At 36.4% G+C, this 21,221-nt stretch overlaps 1 protein-coding gene across 3 annotated transcripts in view; it reads right to left on the reverse strand.

Moving 5' to 3' along the window:
- sws (patatin like phospholipase domain containing sws) overlaps positions 1-21,221 on the reverse strand; it is a 90,114-nt gene that overhangs the window by 8,174 nt on the left and 60,719 nt on the right. Inside the window, exons 9-10 of one of the 3 annotated variants that reach the window (XM_067783919.1) lie at positions 10,417-10,533; positions 6,062-6,273 (exon numbers count right to left, since the gene is read on the reverse strand). In XM_067783919.1, coding sequence (XP_067640020.1) covers positions 6,062-6,273; positions 10,417-10,533 — 329 coding nt within the window. Of the gene's footprint in view, positions 1-6,061; positions 6,274-10,416; positions 10,534-17,972; positions 18,090-21,221 lie in introns of all 3 variants that reach the window. The other 2 variants (XM_067783918.1, XM_067783920.1) reach the window with 2 other exon arrangements.

Below are 21,221 nucleotides of genomic sequence, written 5' to 3' on the forward strand. Positions count from 1 at the left end.
ATAGATCTCGCGCATATGATACGCATGCCATTGCCCAGCGGCGCAGTTAACTATATTCCTCACCATGCGGTTCTCAAATTAGATAGCAGTACAACTAAAATACGCGTTGTCTTTGATGCATCATGTCGGACAACGAATGGCAAATCTCTTAATGACCTACTACGTGTTGGGCCAACTATTCAAGACGATGTTTTCTCAATTCTTGTTAGATTCCGCACACATATCTTCGTTCTTCTCGACAACAATTTGTGGTTCAATGGTCCAAACTTCATCGTTCAACCAAATGAGCATTGGCCACAAGCAGCAGTTAGCCCAACCGAACTGCCAGAACAACGCAAACAACAAACGGTGTTAGTAGCAACACCTACTCAAGACATCGTCGCCGAACTTAAGTTTGTCAACAATTACAACAAGGTGCTTCGAATATTTTGCTATGTACACCGCTTCATCGATGCAAGTCGCAGTAAAAGCAATCGAAATGGCAATATCGACGTTGCAGAAATGAACAACGCCCTACACACTGTTTGTCGCCTTATTCAACAGCAAACATTCATCGACGAGCGAAGGCAACTCCAAGCTAGTAACACAGTATCGCGAAAATCATCGTTGGCCCAATTGTCACCTTTTCTTCATGAAGGTCTCATCAGGGTCGGAGGTCGCCTCAGAAACGCAACTCTTCCGTTCGACAAAAAGCATCCTATATTGCTACCAAAAAATCATCCCTTCGTATCGTCAATCATACTCCACCTCCATCGACAATATCTCCACGCTGGGAATCAGACTTTACACAGCATTGTACGAGAAAGGTTTTGGATTATAAACGCACGTAACGTCATCCGTCAGGTAATACATAAATGCCTCACTTGTTACAGATTTCGTCCCATTTTAGCAGAGCAGATAATGGGCTCCCTGCCTAAAGATAGGGTGACTCAATATTCTCCATTCGAAGTAACCGGGGTGGATTATTGTGGTCCTCTACTCATGACGCAAAAAATAAGAGGAAAATCACCCATAAAGGCATATCTGGCCGTTTTCATCTGCTTCAGTTCCAAGGCCATCCATTTGGAGCTAGTACCCGATCTCACATCAGCAGCATTTATCGCAGCGTTGAGGCGTTTCATCGCTCGTCGCGGAAGATGTAGGGTTATCTATTCAGATAACGCAACAAACTTTGTAGGCGCTAATCGGGAGCTTCGAGAACTCCTTCAACAATTCGTGTCACAACAGCATTATGATGACGTACAACAGGCTTGCTGTGAAAACGCTATCGAGTGGAAGTTTATACCACCCCGCTCGCCGCACTTCGGTGGCCTCTGGGAGAGCGCAGTAAAGCAAGCCAAACATTATTTACGAAGAGCCATTGGAGCTCATATTCTAACGCACGATGAATTGCACACAATTTGTTGCCAGGCTGAAGCGATTATTAACAGCCGACCATTAACGCCCATGACCAGCTGTCCCGATGATATGCGCCCCATAACACCAGCTCACCTTCTTATTGGTCGCTCACTCACTAGCATACCAGAGCCATCGCTCTCGTCATCAAACCCAGGCGCATTGAAGCGCTATCAACTATCGCAATGGATACAACAGCAATTTTGGGAACGATGGAGCAAAGCATACTTGCGAGAATTACAACAACGAACAAAGTGGAAAACCCAATTACTAAATTTGCAGCCAAATGATTTGGTTTTATTGCAGGAAGACAATACTCCCCCATTAAAATGGCCTATGGGCCGCATTGTTGAAACAATCACAGGCATAGATGGAAAGGTGCGTGTTGTTCTCTTAAAAACAGCGACGGGCATTCATAGGAGGGCAATAACGAGAGTCGCCAAGCTACCAGTCGACGCAAGTGCTCAAATCTCTCTGGGAAGCCACACTTCCCATGGGGGGGAGGATGTTCAGGCACTAGAGACCTCAATGGGTTAAAAACAAAACCAACGGAAGAATCATCCGATCGACATTTTTGTTATTGTCGTTTGCCCTTGAATATTAGGCAAATTGTTTTCGTAACAACAGCGCAAAACTGTTCCGTTCTGCCTTCACAGGTACATGCAAAACATGCATACATACATACACCATCACTCATCGTAGCTGCAGCATTGTACGAGAAAGGTTTTGGATTATAAACGCACGTAACGTCATCCGTCAGGTAATACCTAAATGCCTCACTTGTTACAGATTTCGTCCCATTTTAGCAGAGCAGATAATGGGCTCCCTGCCTAAAGATAGGGTGACTCAATATTCTCCATTCGAAGTAACCGGGGTGGATTATTGTGGTCCTCTACTCATGACGCAAAAAATAAGAGGAAAATCACCCATAAAGGCATATGTGGCCGTTTTCATCTGCTTCAGTTCCAAGGCCATCCATCTGGAGCTAGTACCCGATCTCACATCAGCAGCATTTATCGCAGCGTTGAGGCGTTTCATCGCTCGTCGCGGAAGATGTAGGGTTATCTATTCAGATAACGCAACAAACTTTGTAGGCGCTAATCGAGAGCTTCGAGAACTCCTTCAACAATTCGTGTCACAACAACATTATGATGACGTACAACAGGCTTGCTGTGAAAACGCTATCGAGTGGAAGTTTATACCACCCCGCTCGCCGCACTTCGGTGGCCTCTGGGAGAGCGCAGTAAAGCAAGCCAAACATTATTTACGAAGAGCCATTGGAGCTCATATTCTAACGCACGATGAATTGCACACAATTTGTTGCCAGGCTGAAGCGATTATTAACAGCCGACCATTAACGCCCATGACCAGCTGTCCCGATGATATGCGCCCCATAACACCAGCTCACCTTCTAATTGGTCGCTCACTCACTAGCATACCAGAGCCATCGCTCTCGTCATCAAACCCAGGCGCATTGAAGCGCTATCAACTATCGCAATGGATACAACAGCAATTTTGGGAACGATGGAGCAAAGAATACTTGCGAGAATTACAACAACGAACAAAGTGGAAAACCCAATTACCAAATTTGCAGCCAAATGATTTGGTTTTATTGCAGGAAGACAATACTCCCCCATTAAAATGGCCTATGGGCCGCATTGTTGAAACAATCACAGGCATAGATGGAAAGGTGCGTGTTGTTCTCGTAAAAACAGCGACGGGCATTCATAGGAGGGCAATAACGAAAATCGCCAAGCTACCAGTCGACGCAAGTGCTCAAATCTCTCTGGGAAGCCACACTTCCCATGGGGGGGAGGATGTTCAGGCACTAGAGACCTCAATGGGTTAAAAACAAAACCAACGGAAGAATCATCCGATCGACATTTTTGTTATTGTCGTTTGCCCTTGAATATTAGGCAAATTGTTTTCGTAACAACAGCGCAAAACTGTTCCGTTCTGCCTTCATAGGTACATGCAAAACATGCATACATACATACACCATCACTCATCGTAGCTGCAGCAACAAAATATGTCATAAAATCATGCCATTTCTTCGTCTTCGCCACCCACACCGGTCATCATCGCTTTACATGTAACAGTTGCTATTGTCGTGACCGCAAAGACAATAACAACACGCAGTATCTTCGAAAAAGCTCACTTTGGTATACCACAGCATAACTTGAACTCCAATGAAATTATTGAAAAGGAATCAAGTTCAGTTTTTTAGCAATCAACATCGCGCAAACATCATCGTCGTCGCTGGTACATACAATTTCGTTGAAATTACGGTCCGCTTATTAAACATAATACTAAAAACAAATATAGTTGTGCAAAATTGTAATATTACATAACCAATTTAGAAAATAAGAAACTTATAAGAAGTGAATTAAAAGTTAATAAAATGAAATGAACATCCCAAAAGGGAGAGAAAAAAGCTTCTTTTCCTCACCACTTGGCTTAACGGAGATTCGGTGAAACCGAATTCTTTGTCAAGCGAACAAATTAGTTTAGTAATTTAATTAATTTGTTTATTGGCCGTTAATGAATAAATATATATATTATTCTGTTTTATGAGCTCTAGGCCTGTTTTAAATAAAACAACTCCGTTTGTTGCTTATATGTATTTAATTTCGATATTTCGATCTCAATCTGAGATCATCATCAGGAATCTTCCGCTGTGATGCAAAGAGAAAAGGCTTTGAAGAGATTTACAAGGTATAATCGACACAGCTGTCGCCTTGTCCGTCCTGATGTCACGTTGTTTAAATTTTTCCCAAATTATTAAATAAATTATAAAATTAAAAATTGCTTGAAATAAATGTTTTCATACATTTAAAGCAATATGGGCAATCCCCGATTAACTCATATAAACAGACAACATTTGGTTAATTCGTTGTAGTTCTATAAATAGAACAAAAACAGCAACAATACCAAGTTTCTCTGAAATCGCCTTACAAACATGCATAACTTCAACACATAACTACATACGAAGTATGTGATGTGTAGAAGATAATATATGCGAAAGAAGGCAATTGGGAAAAACTTTACAACAACTAAGGCATGACGTAGCTGAATGCGTTTGTAACCATTTCAACTATCGTAGGAGTGCGGGTTAAAATCCCACTCCCGGGAGAAAAGGCTTTGAAGGGATTTACAAGGTATAATCGAAACAGCTGTCGCCTTGTCCGTCCTGATGTCACGTTGTTTAAATTTTTCCCAAATTATTAAATAAATTATAAAATTAAAAATTGCTTGAAATAAATGTTTTCATACATTTAAAGCAATACGGGCAATCCCCGATTAACTCATATAAAAAGTGTATAATGTTTAATGTGTGCTAGCATATTTCATGTACGCCCAATTGAAGTTCGGTTAGTAAGTACATAAATACATATGTAATTATTTGTCCGATTTTTGTTTTAAATTCAAAGAAAATGGAAACATTTTTTATTAAATGTGCGTACAATATAACTATAATTATAATATAAGAATATGGTGAAAATTTTTGAAGAAAAAGTTGAAAGAAAGTTCTTGAAACCGACGCCAATGTTGTTCGCTAGAGCATGCACTAACGCGTGTGTGAATATGTATGGAGCAAATATATGTGTACTAGTTCACTAGAGCATGCACTAACGCGTGTGTGAATATGTATGGAGCAAATATATGTGTACTAGTAGCAATCATGCGTATTTATGTATTCACATATTTACGTATACATATATATGGCAACATACTTTCGTACAAAGCTGTCGATGGTGATTCGGAACAAGTTTTGTTTATTTGAATTCAGATTTAAGTTATTATTATTTTAATTTATATTACTAAATATAGCAATAACGCCATTAGAAATGAAATGTACTTATGTGTAATTTATACAAATAAAAAAACTACGTAAGTTTAAATATATATTTATCCGGCTTTTATTTTTTCCACTGGTATTAATGGCATATGAACAGAAAACTCTGTGGATGTAAAAGTTTACGCTATTAATCTAGAAAAAAGAGAAATATCTGTTATTTCAATAGATTTCACTGGTAGTGTCATTTCGACAATAAATTCTGTTAATTTAACAGTTTGCACTGGTAATTTCAAAAGAACAGAAATCCCTTTCATATTAACAGTTTTGATTGGTATTCCTAGAGCGACAGTAATAATTGTTAATTTAACAAAACTATGGGTAAAGTATAATGAAACAACTTTTTGTTGTTTACTTGGCTACCAAAATAGTCAATTACGAATCAACGATTTGCGCGCAGTTTATTCAACATCTTATTGCGATGGATAAAAATTGAGAGAAATTTCGGTTGAATTGACCCGTATTTCGGTTGATTTTACCAGTATTTTTCTTTCAGTGTATGTACTGTCCAAAGAATAAAACTTTGCAAAAAAGCAATTGTGGAAAGTTTCACAATAACAAGGACATGGCTTTGGCTGAATGTGTTTGTAACAGTTCAGCCATCGCGGGAGTGCGGGTTCGAATCCCACTGCCGGAAGAAAAGACTTTGAAGAGATTTGTAGGATTTAATCGAAAAAGTTGTCGCCTTGTCCGTTCTGATGTCGCATTATTTAAATTTTTCCTAAATTTTTATAAAACAAAAACAACTAAAATGTTCATACATTCACGTTTCTGATAAAAAAAAACATCTGCTTTAAAACTTTTACATACCTCCAGCTGACGCACACACGAAACATACGCCAAGCGCGATTGTATATCCGGCAAGTCGGGCACCTTAACGGGTGTGGTAAAGGGATTCCATTTTTTATAAAGCAACCACCAACCAGACAAATCATCACCATAATTTGTCAAATCCATATCGTCTTGGGAACCAACATCGATGGCAATAATGTGTGCAGCACCCAAATTATGCATTACATCGGCTATATGCAAAATTTTAATCGATGATTAATTTATATAAAATTCAATATGAGAGCAGTTCAGAATCTTGTGCAAATTTCCTAGCATCAATAGGGGAATTCGGTTTGTCTTGCAAGATGCGCGGATTGAGCACCCCATTGCATCAGTACGAAGCGTAAAAAAATTGACACATAAAATAACAAAGTACGACCAAAAAATATAAAAAAAATTGCTCAATCTTTTAGTGAGCGAAATGAGAGAAATGCTGTTGAAGCAGGGCTGATTTGCATGAAAATAGACAAAGGTTGAGCTTACTATAAATGCATGAATCGCATATAATTTTTTCCGTGTATATTGTTGTTGTTACTTTACAATCCGTGTAACTCATACATTCCGTGCAATCCGTGCACCGTTTGCAATACAAAGCGAATCTCCCTAATGTATTTTTGTATTAGAGTCAATTCGTGGCATATATTCCGTGTTTGAAAACCAGATATTTAAGGAAGAACAAGCAATGCGAAGAAAAAACTTTCATTGATTAAATTAATAGCAAAAAAAAGTTGTTTGTGATCGGCATGTAGTTTTCTATTCCATAAATATCCAATATAAAATGCACAAAATTCTTAACTAACTTATAGTATGTAATTTCTATGGCACAATAGAGTGGGTGACTCGAAAAAGGTGTAAGTGACAAAATTAAAAATTTTCAGGAAGAGAAAAAAAAATTCAACGGCGAACTTAAAGAAATTTCATAAGATTTTTTGATATTTCAACTTTTTATAACAAGAGGATCGAAGCGTAGGTCAATACACGAAAATTTAAAAAATCTGGAAAATTGCATGATCAAAAACGCAAGAGGGTGGTTTTAGCGGTAGTTTCGAGAAAATCTAGTGCTACCCATATTGCTAAAAATTCCATTCATTCGCACAAAAAAAAAACTGTTCAAACATATTTGCGTTGTAAAAAATTATATGCAGAGCGGAAATACCTAAAGCTATTTGAAACGGTTTTTATTAAAATCTAATAGTCCATTTACATTGCACGAGTTATTTCGAAATTTAGCTTTACAAGAATTGTTTAGTTAAGTAGCTGATAAAAAGTAGTTTGAAAGACCTTTCGAGTGTAATTTGCCAGATGTGAACAGCAAGCCGCTGTTTGTGGTGGTAGCGTGATCCGCCTTTCACACCGAACGTTCTGGATTCATGTACCGGCCTAAGCAACATCCACTTTTTAGTAATATTATAATTGAAACGAGCCGGACCCGTGTGCATCTTGGCCAACCAATATAAAAGTCTCTTATCAAATATCAACAGAAATCAGCTGTTCTATCAATCAATTAAAACTTACAGCTTGCGCTGTCATCTGGCGTATGGTAGCAACTGCTGGTAATGCAGTGCAAATATTCACAATAGTGCCATAGTATAAATAGATTTATTTGTATGCTGATATCAACATTTTTTTGTGTGTATGAAATAACGAATTTTAATGCAAGAGCTCATGCTAATACAAGACTAAAAACTACACAAAATAACAAAGAAATTCATTTACCTCGTACATGCTTCGTACATTTCAGATAGATCAATCGCGAGCTAAGTCAAACATCTGAAATTTAGAAGTTATGATGACCTCCGGGTTCCCAATTCAATACCTACCGAACTGTGTACTCGATTTACTAATACCTCCAGCATTCAGCCAGAAAGTAAAAAATAAATATTGCATTGGCGCATATAGGGTTTCGGCGATTTGAACATTGAGATTTTTTGAGTTAATCGCTGTTTTGATCTAGATATGCGACATAATCTTTTATCGAAAGAAGCTGACGAGGTTGGGGCGAGTTAGAATGTGTACGAGGCATTTACGAGTTCATATCGTACCGGCGTTAACTACGATTTTCAATTTCTGAGCAAATAGATTTTTTGTGAAAATACTTATAAGACATCGCCAAAGACGAGGCGGTAATCTATCCAAAAAGGTTATGGTCAAGGTTTTAAGCTCCTTAATTTACCGCGTATCTACATTCAACTATTTCTTTTCGATTTCAGAAAGGGAGGATATAAATCGCTCTTTCATGCCATATAGTACTACTTTGATTGATAGAAATGCTAAATTGGAGATTAAAATAATAATACAGAATAATAGTAATAATATATCAACTGCTGAAACATGTCCTATTGCAGAATTTGTTTGAGGAACACCCTACTTCAGAATTTCATTCAAGAGCGTTCTCAGAATTTCTTTCAAAAAGTCCAACCTGGGCATAAATTCAATGAAAATAATTCTGAGACAGGATGTTTTCAAAGCAGGATGATATTCCACTCAGCATACGTTATTTGCAGCAGCGAGCAGAAAAATAGCAGTGGTATCTTTTTTTTTATTTTCTTTTTTTAATTTTCTTCTTTTTTTTAATTTTATTCGATTCAATTTTTATTTTTTATCTTTTCCGAAAACCCTTTTAAAAATTTTGTAACTCATACTATGCAAACGAATCTCAAAAACGTTTTCGGAAAAATTCGAAAGTTCGAGAGAATTTTACGCAAATTTCATACATTTTATTTTAAGTTCTCTGTATTTTTTTCAGTATGTTGTTTTGTAGTCCAATAAATTTAAGTCTAACAAAGTACAAGTTATGGATATCTCAAAATTAGTATTGATGTTTGACATTTTTTTTCCCTAGGGTATTTCAGGTTTTCTTTTATAAAAAACAAAACAGATCACACCACTTTGAAATCCTAAAACACCCTACGGAAGAAATTTTTTTAAAAATCAATGCAAGTTTTGAGTAATCTTTGATTTGTTCTTTGTATGGTTTACAAATTGCAAACTCAGAAAAAAATTTAGAGAACTCCAAATAAAAAGTTCAAAATTTTCTAGAATTTTCGAATTAATCTACTACATATATAACCAAATTAAATTCGCTTTAAAATTTTATCTATACCCGTATTCTTGAGTGCTCTGAACTTGATTTCAATTCTAAACTAGCGAAGCCTACGACAGCGATTAAATATGAAATTGGAAATTTACGGAGATGACAAGGGAGCTCAGCAGGGCATTTCACGATCAGTGCAAATAGTCTTGCATCGTTGTATAGCAAATTTTCATTGCATACCATACGCGATCCAACAACAAAAATACATGCAAATGCATCTGTAAAAAAATTTACAGACTGCAATATAACCAATGCTTTTGGAATGCACAAAGCAACATTTCGAACAGCTGATATTCCCTGTAAGAACATTTTCGGTTAGATTACAAATGCTCCCAATGGAAGTGTTTAGGAGGTAATAAAGGAAAATGATATGCAACTGATCTTCCATTTTCAAACCTTGCGCACAAATTTATTTCAGTTAATACTAGATTCACGAGTTTTTTTTTTTTTTTTTTAATTAAGGCAGTTCAGAGTTTTGTGTATTTGGTATTAGAAACGATTTTTTCTTTGCACGATTTGTTTTGCATTGACAGTTTTGCTGATTTGCTATTTCACGTTGAGAAAATATACTACAGTTTTCTATGTTGCGTATTTGCAATGTTGTTGCCAAAGCAATGCCAAATATTATGTAGGTGTATTGTGTAAATATACCATACCAGTTTGTAGATGCAATGATACTCCACCATTTGCACAAAATCCCGAGCTCCCCTATTATTTGTATTGTTGGGTTGTTTGCCTTTGATGTTTTCTATGTATGTGCTATTAAGGTCGCTCGCGATCTGGAGCATTTTCATACAAGTCAATAACTTTGTCATCTCATATGCAATTAATCGTGAATTGCCGTATAATACATTTTTTGTATAACAAAATGCTGTGAAAAATATTATATGATTTGCAGTTGCTCCTATTTTTAGATTTTCAACAGCAAAATTAAACTTTTTATTTTTGTTTTACAGTAATTTTAAAATTTCAGACCTTTTAAATAAATTAAATTAAATAGCGCAGTGGTAAATTGGAAGGTTTTTTATGTAGCTCGAAAACGTTTAAAATATTACTTAAACCTATAAATCGTTTAAAATTTTTACTGCAATTTTTTACCGCATGTTATTACACTTTAAGGCCGCGACGTGAACAACAAACTTTCAAAACAAAAAAAAAAGGCCAATCTCTATGTTAGGTGTTGAACTACGCATACATACATTGACATTTTACTAATGATGTATTCAATTAAGTTGATTACCTGGCACATTATTGGTGTAACAACCATCGAGTAGCAAATGACCATCTCTATAATCGCAATATGGCGGAAATACCCCTGCTATGGACATGCTTGCACGCACATAGCGCCATACACATCCTTATTTTTTGTATTTGTTCGGTAGTTTAGAGAACGAAGTTAGGAATAATACAAATGCATGTATAAATGCCAAAAGTATTTAGCGTGAAAGTGTATCATATTTATATTTTATTTCGTTTTAAAAAAATATTATTATTATTATTATTTTTTTTTTTTTTTCAAATTATATTTTGAATTTTTTAATATATTTTTAGTTTAAATTTTTATTTTTATATTTTGAGTTCGTTTTTTATTTTTAAATAGTTTTTAATGCCAATTTTATTTTTAATATATTTTAGTTTTAATTTTAATATAAAATTTGTTTAATTAAATTTTATATTTTATTGTAACATTTATTTTTTTATTTATGTAACATATGAAGAAAAAGTACAAAGAAAAAAATTACATCAATAAAAGTTTGTTAATAGAAAAAACATCAAATTAATTCTTTGGTAGTGGTGTGCAGCACTCGTTTAGGAATGGGGAAAAGTGGAATGTTGAATGAGATGATAGATTTGAGTTTAGTTCCATACCAATTCATCTTTGTATATTATAGTGCAAAGTTATTGTTGTAGATACACTTGTGAACAGTAAAATATTTGTAAAATTTAGAATTGGATTATATCCAATACTATAAATACGGCCTAATAAAATAAATTGGCATATACGCTCTAATTAAAATTAAGATAGCCAAAATTTCTATTTGTCGGCATAGTAAACCACAAGACTAAAGCCGAATGACGGATCGCAGAAACTAACAAAGACCGGAATTCGCTGTGTGAGCCACGCGAACGTCATCGCCTTGGATCAGGTGTTGTTGGAAAATGTGACCGAAGTAAAGTTTATCAAAAATGTGTGCATGAAGCATGCTCACAAATCCATATCTAAAATTTGAAACTATAGGAAATGCTTCAGTGTAGCCAAATTGCACTTTTTTCCTAAAAAGTGTAATTTTCAATGTATTGGTGTACAGGAGTTTTAAAAGCTAGTTCAGGATTAATTTTGTACAAATGTTCCAGCATCATTTCATTTGCAAAGTATTTTTACACCATTTTTACCATTGTGAATGATACAAGTGGCGAATTAAAAAAAAAAACGTTCACAATAGTAAACAGCCTCGACCACCTGTTCAATTGCTGTTCGATTACTTAAATCATTTGCCAATAGTGTTTTTCAAACATTTTTGTAAACTACTGGTATATTGCATTATTTCATGGCATTTCAATTTAGGCGAGCAAAAAACGAACCGTTCTTCTATTCTCTGGCTATTCGCGACAGCCATTCTCCCTGTCAGCTATTATTTGACAGGTAGGTATGGCAATGGAGGAATAGAAAGATTTTTCACAAAACACTAACAAATTAGTTGGCTATGCATTTGCTCCGTCATTGCATATATGCAACATCAAAAACCCATGATGAAATGTGTGAATACTGCTACATGCGTAACCTTTTATAATTAAACCATGGGTGTGTATTATACAAAAAATGGGAAAAACTCTTGCACCTCCTATTCTAAGGGCTGTTTGCTACGCCGTGAGGCTTTATCAGCTGTTGAACATCACTTTTTCCAAAAAAGTTTTACATTTTTCGTGACGTCTCGTCAATAGGACAGCGCTCTGGGCAGTTTAGCCGATTTGCTTCTTGAAACGTAAAAGCGTTTATTTCTTGGAGTACCATTTTCTTATCTTTATCAAGCGATCCTTCGCCATCTTTGGAAGTTGCTTGCCGCAATTGGGGTTTCGGAAGACATTTTGGCTGTATTTTGTACATAAATGTATCACCTATATTTTTGAAAGAGTTTTCAAAGTAAATCTCTTGATCTTGACGCTATGAAAACGCGGACAAACCGTGGGGATCTAGTGCAAGATGAAATGAATACTCAGGTGTTGTCATCCCGTTTTCGCTTATTCTGAAAAGTTCGGCATGCATATTTTAGAGGTTTGTCTATCATACATAACTGCCTTTGAGTTCTACTACGATCGAAGTAGATTTTACTATATGTTTAGAAATATTATAACTATATAAGCTACTAGAAATGTATAGCCAAAAAGATTAACGTAACTTTGTGCTACACAAAAGAATATAGAAACAATTTTGCCGAAAACAAATTTTTTTGGGGAATTTTGTACGAAAAATGAAGCAATCAAAATTTAATACTTTTGTAACAAGTTAATACTGGCAAATAGAGCTGCCGATAAAGTGAGGTTATGTTGTTGACATCACCTTTATTATTGCGTTGTTCTCGTATATTATAGAGCTTTCGAAAACAAAAAATGTGATAAGTTTTTCACACATTGCACATACGTAGATTAGACTGGGTTGCTAATATCCGCCCTTAAATTTAAAGATTATGTTGAGGGGGTTTCGGAAAAATTTTATTTTTATTTTTTTTTTATCCTTCGAAATACAACCGAAAAGGTTTATTCGTTGTAACTTGGTTATTTGACGTCCGATTTTTAAAATTGATATGCCATTATGTTGACCTTGAGAAGCTTCACATTTCCGTTTAATGTCCTTTTAAGCTATGAAGTCGTTTTCATATGATTAGGTCAGCAGTCATGATATTTTTGGAGGAAAAATTATTATTAGGGTTTGCATTGAAAAGTTAATAAAGATATGCCAAATATCATGAATAGGGGAAGTCACAGTAAATAAGTGAGTCAACCCTGTTGTTTCGTATTTATAATAATAACACTATGCGACAAATTCAACTTATCTTCTGGGTATTGGACAAAACCAACTTCTTCGTAAAGATTGAGGCTTAAGTAAACAAATTACTATCTCTGTTTTTCGAAGTTAGCCTCCAAAAAATAGATATCGGCTTACAAAGTTCGAAATTCTACATTTCGAAATTTTATTTTTTTTTTGTTAAGTCGTTCAGCAAATTGAAATAGTAAAAATGTGGTCATGGTCCGCTCTTTTCCCTTATTTCAAGGGCTGAATTCTTTTTTTTTGAGAAATTTGGTAAAACAGCTGTTATACGAGGTAAAATGTGAGAAGTCAGAGTCTGACTGTATTCAGAAGTCAGAATTGTAATGACTTAGTTCTGTCTTTATCTATGGAGGGTAAATTTTTAATTGGTTTTATGCAGTAGAAATTTGGGCCTTTCCAACAGTAAAAATACCGGTTTTAAAAATTCATCTGGTATTTGTTGCCGCATTGCAAACCTTACCGTCAGTCATCGTCATCTTAAAAACATGCCGTAAAATGCATTTACTTCTTTGCAGCTCGATTTCACCAGCAACTAAGCTTTTGAATGAGTATTCAGAAAAATTAACTTCTTCTTTCGTGACTTCTGCACTTTCTTTGATGAACCTAAATCTTATTGGGCTGCAAAATCTAGGCGACGACGGAGAAGTGTTCTGCGGTACAATCTTTCTGTTTTCGTTTCCACAGCTCGACTAACTCTCAACAAGGGTGTATCAAAACCTCTATCTAACACCCTATATGCAAGTATCTGCAACTAAATTAACTTTAGCTGTCAAGCCAATTGTGCCAAATACCATGTTCAAAACAAATTTTCAGCTGAACGGATTTGGAAACATAACAAAACTGGTTTTAAACACCAAAAATCCAAAAAAAAAAATTTTTCACATCCTAAATAAAGTAGGTTCTTTATCCTTTTATAACTTTAAAAAATCACAAACACCATTAATAAATGTTAATATTTACCTGAAATATCAGAATCCATCACAATTACTCAATTCAATTGTCTTAAAACTTAAAATATATCACGTTAAAACAGGCGATTTCACATACATAGGTTAAAAAAACTATAACAGGCGTTTCAGAAATAGCTAAATTCCGATTACTTGACAGCTAACTCAAAGTACGCGATCGATGGGAAGGTGTAGAATTATTGTTCCCCTGTATATCCTTAAGCCGTGGGGGTGATTTTTTGTAATTGCGGCGGCAACTTTCAAAAATTCCATTATGCTACTATGTGCATTGTTTGGGATCCGCATGTGAATCTCACGGGTGTGACACAACATAATATCTATTCGGTGTCTATAACTGTGGAATGGGCCATATGTATGTATACCTCACAAATTTTTTTCAAATTTAAAGGGAAATGTAGAGCTTTGTTACAATTTTTGATCGTTTTTTTTAACGAATGATGCATTCTGGTCGGCCATGCTTTTTTTGTTGAAGTTTTTTCGAAATATAATATTCAAAAATCAATCTCAAAACAAAAGAAAATAAAAAATTTACAAAGTAAAATATTCATATTTGTTTTTGTTTAAGAAAAAATATAAATAGATATTTATCATGATTCAATTACTAGAGGTTTGTTCTCCAATCATGACACAGCTTTGACACTCCCAAATTTAAAAATCTGGTAGGGTTGCTTTTACGAAGAAAGGAAAACGGGGAATAATTCAATCCCATTCAGCGAAAATTTTAGTAGAAAAGTACCTTTAGCAGTATATTAATAGTTATAATAAATTTGTATATGCCAACAAGTTGTGGGGTAATAACTCATTTTCTACTAAATATTTCGTGAATTGATAAAGAGTTATGTTGGTTTGGTCATTCTCTCAGAATTTGTTTGAAGAATGCCGTACGTCAGAGTTTTACTCAAAAATACACTATTTCAAAATTTGTTTCAAAAAATGCCTACCTGAGCATACGTACAATGAATTTTGCCTTAATGAAAAGCATTTTGAGATAATGCGTTCTTCAACCTAATTCTGAAATTCTGATGTAGTGTGTTTTTCAGACAAATGCTGAAATGGGAAATTTTTGAAAAATATTTTGAGATAGGACGATATCGAACTAGCAGCTGACATGGGGTGATACTCTACTGAGCAGCCGCAATGAAGTGACAAACAAACTTTATATTCCGGCCTCGACTTTGACAGAAGAGTTAAGCTTTTGTGCTGTCCCGCTACACAGGGAGTATTTACCTCTTTTCTTTTCCGTTTAAATATTCATGGAATTGTTTCAGATAAACCGTTAATTTTGAGTATTCCGAACACGTTCGTTTGATACTACCAAACGAGGTCCTAATATTCCAAAAAACGATTCCACAAATTCTTAAATGGAGACGAATGTTCCCAACATGCTCAATGAGTGCATTTCGTTATGACATCTCCATTATTTACTAATGACATTTTTACGTGAATCGATTTACTTTGAAGGATGAATTTTAAATTGGTTAAGGTTTCGTGTGTTCGTAGGTTTACGAAAGTGCCACGATTCCTTGGTGTCCGTACTTTTCAGCCTCACTAATAGATCATGGCATAGTTAATAAATTCATCATAAAATTTAAAAAATTGTTCTAAGGAACTATTCAGTTCAGTACTTATTGGGTATTTGTAAAATGATTGCGTCATATTTCTAATACTAATAGTATTTGAAAAATCGCAAAGAAACAACACAGTTTACGGATGTCAATTTGATTTGGGAGCAAAATGGCCGCAATTGTCAAAAAATTTCTCAGCCGAGCAAACCACCTGTGGTTGAATCATGGATATTTATATGTGCAGTTGAGATTTTTTTACGGAAGCTGAAACAAAAACATATTCTGAGCTTTTTACATCTTTACAATTTTGAGGCCTAAATTAAGATTTGCGCTATGTGAACATTGAAAGAGAAATATAGTTCAAACCACTAAAGGTGCCTAAGTTCGGGTGTAACTGAACATTATATACTCAGCGTGAACGTCAATTGTACATTTCATTTCAGATAAATTACTTTTTTACATAACACGTGGCACCGCCTGTTTAAAAAAAAATTTCTCCACATTTCCTCTTACAATAAAACTTGATAAGTGAAATATCATTGATTCAAAAGTATTTTTTGCTAAGTTATAGCTTATTATTCTAGCCTACGACCCTTTTAAACTTGTTTTATATCTAAGTTGTCGTGATCTTTAACCGATCCCGTCCATTTTTACTACAAATATTTTCTGCTATAAGGAACATATGTGTACACAATTTCATTACGATATGTTAATTTTTCTTCGAGTTATGGCTCCCGAAACATAGAAAATTGCTTAGTCGTAAAAGGGGCGTTGCCACACCAATTTTCAAAAATTTTATTGTTTTCCAATTTAGTGTTATAATTCAATTTAGAAAGTAAAATTCTATTGACACAAAGCTCTTTTTCGCTAAGATATAGCTTATTATTTTCGTCCACGACCCTTTTAAAAATCTTTTATATAAAAGTGGGCGTGGTCCTTAACCGATTTCGTTAATTTTTCTTCAAAGCATTCCTTATAGTAAAGGCAACCTCTCTGCCGAATTTTGTTACGATAGGCTTAACGATTTTTGATTTATGATTAATAATATTTGTAAAATTGATTTTATCACAAATGGGCGGTGCCACGCCCGTTTTAAAAAATGTTTCCAAATTTTTATCAAGAGTCTCAATATCAGTCCACATGTCAAATTTAAACATTCTAGGTGTATTATTTACTAATTAATCAGGTTTTTTGTGTTTTCTAAAATTTTATATATATAAAAAGTGGGCGTGTTATCATCCGATTTCGCTCATTTTCAATACCAATCTATTCTGGGTCCAGATAAGCTAGTGTACGAAATTTGGTGAAGATATCTTAATATTTACTCAAGTTATCGTGCTAACGGACGGACGGGCGGACGGACATGGCTCGATCAAATTTTTTTTCGATACTGATAATTTTGATATATGGAAGTCTATATCTATCTCGATTCCTTTATACCTGTACAACCAAGTGTTATCCAATCAAAGTTAATATACTCTGTCTGCAAAGCACGCTGAGTATAAAAACGTTACGTTAGTAATACTTTAAGGAATAAATTACATATAGCATACCTAGATCAATATGGAGCTAACCCAAGAATCTTAAAATTTCAAACTTATGAATAAATCCAGGCTTCCTAATCCAATGCCTACCGAACAATACATTTGACTTACCAATACCTACACTAATCAGCAAGAAAATTCTTTGTCAAAAATAAGATTTGTATTAATGCATATGGGGGAGGTAGCAAGTTTTACGCCTTTTCTCAACATTGTGATGTTTTGAGTTGATCATGTTTTGATCTACGTATGCGATATGTTATTTCAGAATGAGGACAGAAGCATGCACACATAAATTAAAGAAGAAAAGCCAAAAATGTTCTACGCCAAATATATATATTTTTTCTATTTTGAATTAATAAAGTGAAAATTCGATAGCAGCTAATTAAGATAAAGTAATAAATGTACTTAACTTAAATAGACATACATACATATTTACATTCAAAAGATCCTTTCCTGTAAGAATATTTTATATTTTGTACAAAAGACATTCTGAAATTAACAAAAGGCGCTAATTTAAGATTCTAATGTTTTTACATGTATTTCCGCTCTGCATTAGTTCCCTCAACGCAAATAACAGCAATTCACACAATTTACAATCAATTATCAATTACCAAGCACACACAATAAATTTTGGAAGTTTGTTCTTGTTTTTATCAACACATAATAATTACCTGGTAAATTGTTAATATATCCGCCATCCAAGAGCAAATGTCCATCTTTGGGATCGCATAGGGGCGGCATATAGCCGCTAAGGGACATCGATGAACGTACATAACGCCATAGAGATCCTGTTATAACATTTACATACATATGTAGGTAACGGTAATGTAGATTTGTGTATAAAAATGTATGGGATTTTAAGTTTGATGGATTGATACATACATATGTATGTACATGGGAGTATGGTAAAAATTCGAAGAGCTTAATTTGCAAAATGTGGCTTGTGGTGATGTTGCGAATATTCGCATCCGCATAGATTGTATTCTTAATCAATTTTGATGTAATTCAAATCGGACCGAAATACATACATATGTTGTATTTTTTAAATTCAAAGTCCTACACAACTTTTAAATACATACATACATATCAAAAAAATTTAGCAATAATAACTGTAATCTATTGCAAGCAATCTTGCAAAGAACGCTGGGTAGGTTATGAAATTACATGAGAAGCAGCAACAAGAAATAACCTAACCAGTTGGGTGGAGCCGTGTGTAGAAGTACACGAAAGTGGGGAAAGCTTCTGACCGCCATTCACCTGGGAATGACCAGAGCGATTATTTAGCATGCGGTTCAAGCAGCTCACTACTTCCGGTCGCTTGCGACCAAGTATGCTCTGGGTAGCCACTAAACATCCATTTAGTGCTGAGCTAATTTGAGAAGGCGACAACCTGGTAGGCCACTCTGACATAATCGGTTTAAGGGCTAGCCGGGGGATCTCCCAACGGCAGCGTCTCGTTCACCACTAGGTGCGGCTGCAAGCGGGCGTCTGTCTTGGAGCAAGCGGCTCGCTATATAAACGTGCAAGTAATATTTTCACCCCCGCTGAGCGGGTTGTGCGCTGGGCTTGGGAACCGCCACGTCGAACCATACTCCAATGAAAAGCAACAACAAGCCTCGGATAAAAAGAACACTCTCTTATGATGACGATCATGGCAAACCTTTGAAGGACAATGAATTGAGGGCATGCACCTGGAACGTCCGCTCCCTGAATGGGATTGGTGCAGATGCCCGGCTGGTTGATGTCCTCGTCAAAGCAAAATTTCACATCACCACCATCCAAGAAATTGCGTTGGACGAAGCAAGGAAGAAAGAAGATAAAAAATTGTGACATGTATTGGAGCGACCATACAAATAAGCGCAGTTTCGGCGTCGGATTCGTGGTGGCAGAGAGACTTTGTCGCCAAGTATTGGCGTTCACGCCTGTGGACGAACGTCTCGCCGCTATCCGAATAAAAGCAAATGCGCCGACAGAGAAGAAAGACGATGAGGTGAAATACGCTTTTTATGAACAATTAGAACGCACATACGAGCGCTGCCCACGTCATGATATAAAAGTCGTGCTTGGCTACTTTATTGCCCACCCTGGCGTTAAGAAGGTGTTTTTAGGCCTACAGTCGGAAAGTTCAGCCTATACAATGAAACTTCTCCTAATGGACTGAGGCTGATTGACTTTGCCGGTGCTCGAAACATGGTCATATCCATCACGAGGTTCATGCATAAAAGGATACATCAAGCTATATGGCTTTCCCCTGATCGAAATACTCGCAATCAGATCGATCACGTTATGATAGACGGACGGCATGCCTCTAGTCTACGCACCCGCCAAAGCGCGGCTGAAACCAAGGAACAAAAAACCCAAGGAAAGCTAGACGTCGAAAGGCTACAATCGCAACAGACTGCCAATGATTTCGCAACTCGACTCTCACACCTGCTCTCTGAGAGTACAACTCAGCCTGAAGGAATACTGAGGCAGTGGGAGCATATCTCCAAAGCACTTCGTACTGCCGCCGAGGAAAAAATTGGTTACCGGCGGCCACGGAAAAACAACTGGACGCTGCCTACAGGGCTACGTTAAAAGCGAGCGCAACAAGAGGAGTGTGTGAACGCTACCGCGAGTTACAAAGGGAAGCGATACGCCTTTTCAGGAAGAAAAAAGCAGAGGCGGAAAGGCGTGAGTGCGAGGAGCTTGAGCTGCTAGCCACCAGGAATAACGCCCGAAAATTTTACCAAAAAATTTGGCGACAGACGGAAGGTTTTAAGACCGGGGCAAACTCCAGAACGAAAACAGCGACCTTGTAACTGATGTCCAGAGAGTACTTACCTGATTATGACAAAGTCAGAATAGCAATAACCAGATTGAAAAACAACAAAGCTGCAAGCTGATGTATTGCCTGCGGAGCTATTCAAATACGGCGGCGAGGAGTTGGTAAGGCGCATCAGCTTCTTCGCAAAATATGGGCGGACGAGTGGATGCCCGACGATTGGAATGTAAGTGTTCTTTGCCCAGTCCATAAGATGGGGATACTGCAAACTGCACCAACTATCGCGGAATCAGTCTTCTTAATATCGCATATAAGGTCCTGTCAAGTGTATTGTGCGAAAGATTGAAGCCCACCGTGAATCAACTGATTGGACCTTATCAGTGCGGCTTCAGACCTGGTAAATCTACCATCGACCAGATTTTGACAATGCGCCAAATCTTGGAAAAAATCCGCGAAAAAAGAATCGACACACATCACCTCTTCGTCGATTTTAAAGCCGCGCCGCCTTCGACAGCACGAAAAGGAGCTGCCTATATGCCTTTATGTGTGAATTTGGTTTCCTCGCAAAACTTATACGGCTGTGCAAAATGACGTTGAGCAACACCATCAGCTCAGTCAGAATTGGGAAGGTCCTCTCCGAGCCATTCGAAACTAAACGAAGTTTCAGACAGGGTGACCCCCTATCATGCGATTTCTTTAATTTGATGCTGGAGAAAATTATACTAGCTGCGGAACTTAACCGCTCTGGAATAATATTCTATAAAAGCGCGCAATTACTGGCGTATGCTGATGACATTGATATCATCGGCCTAAACACCCGCGCCGTTAGTTCTGCTTACTCCAAGCTGGAAAAAGAAGCGGTAAGGATGGGTTTGATGGTGAATGAGGACAAAACGAAGTAACTGCTGTCATCGAGCAAAGAGTCAGCGCATATGCATCTTGGCAACCACGCTACTGTTGGCAGCCATAATTTGGGAACCAGCATCAACACTAACAACAACATCAGCTCTGAAATCCGACGAAGAATCACTCTTGCCAATAAATGCTACTTTGGTCTAGGTAGGCAATTGAAAAGTAAAGTCCTCTCTCGGCAAACGAAAATCATACTCTACAAGTCACTTATCGTACCCGTCCTGCTATATGGTGCAGAAGCATG

The sequence above is a fragment of the Eurosta solidaginis genome, chromosome 4 (genome assembly GCF_040869045.1).
Source record: "Eurosta solidaginis isolate ZX-2024a chromosome 4, ASM4086904v1, whole genome shotgun sequence".
Taxonomy (NCBI): Eukaryota; Metazoa; Arthropoda; class Insecta; order Diptera; family Tephritidae; genus Eurosta; species Eurosta solidaginis.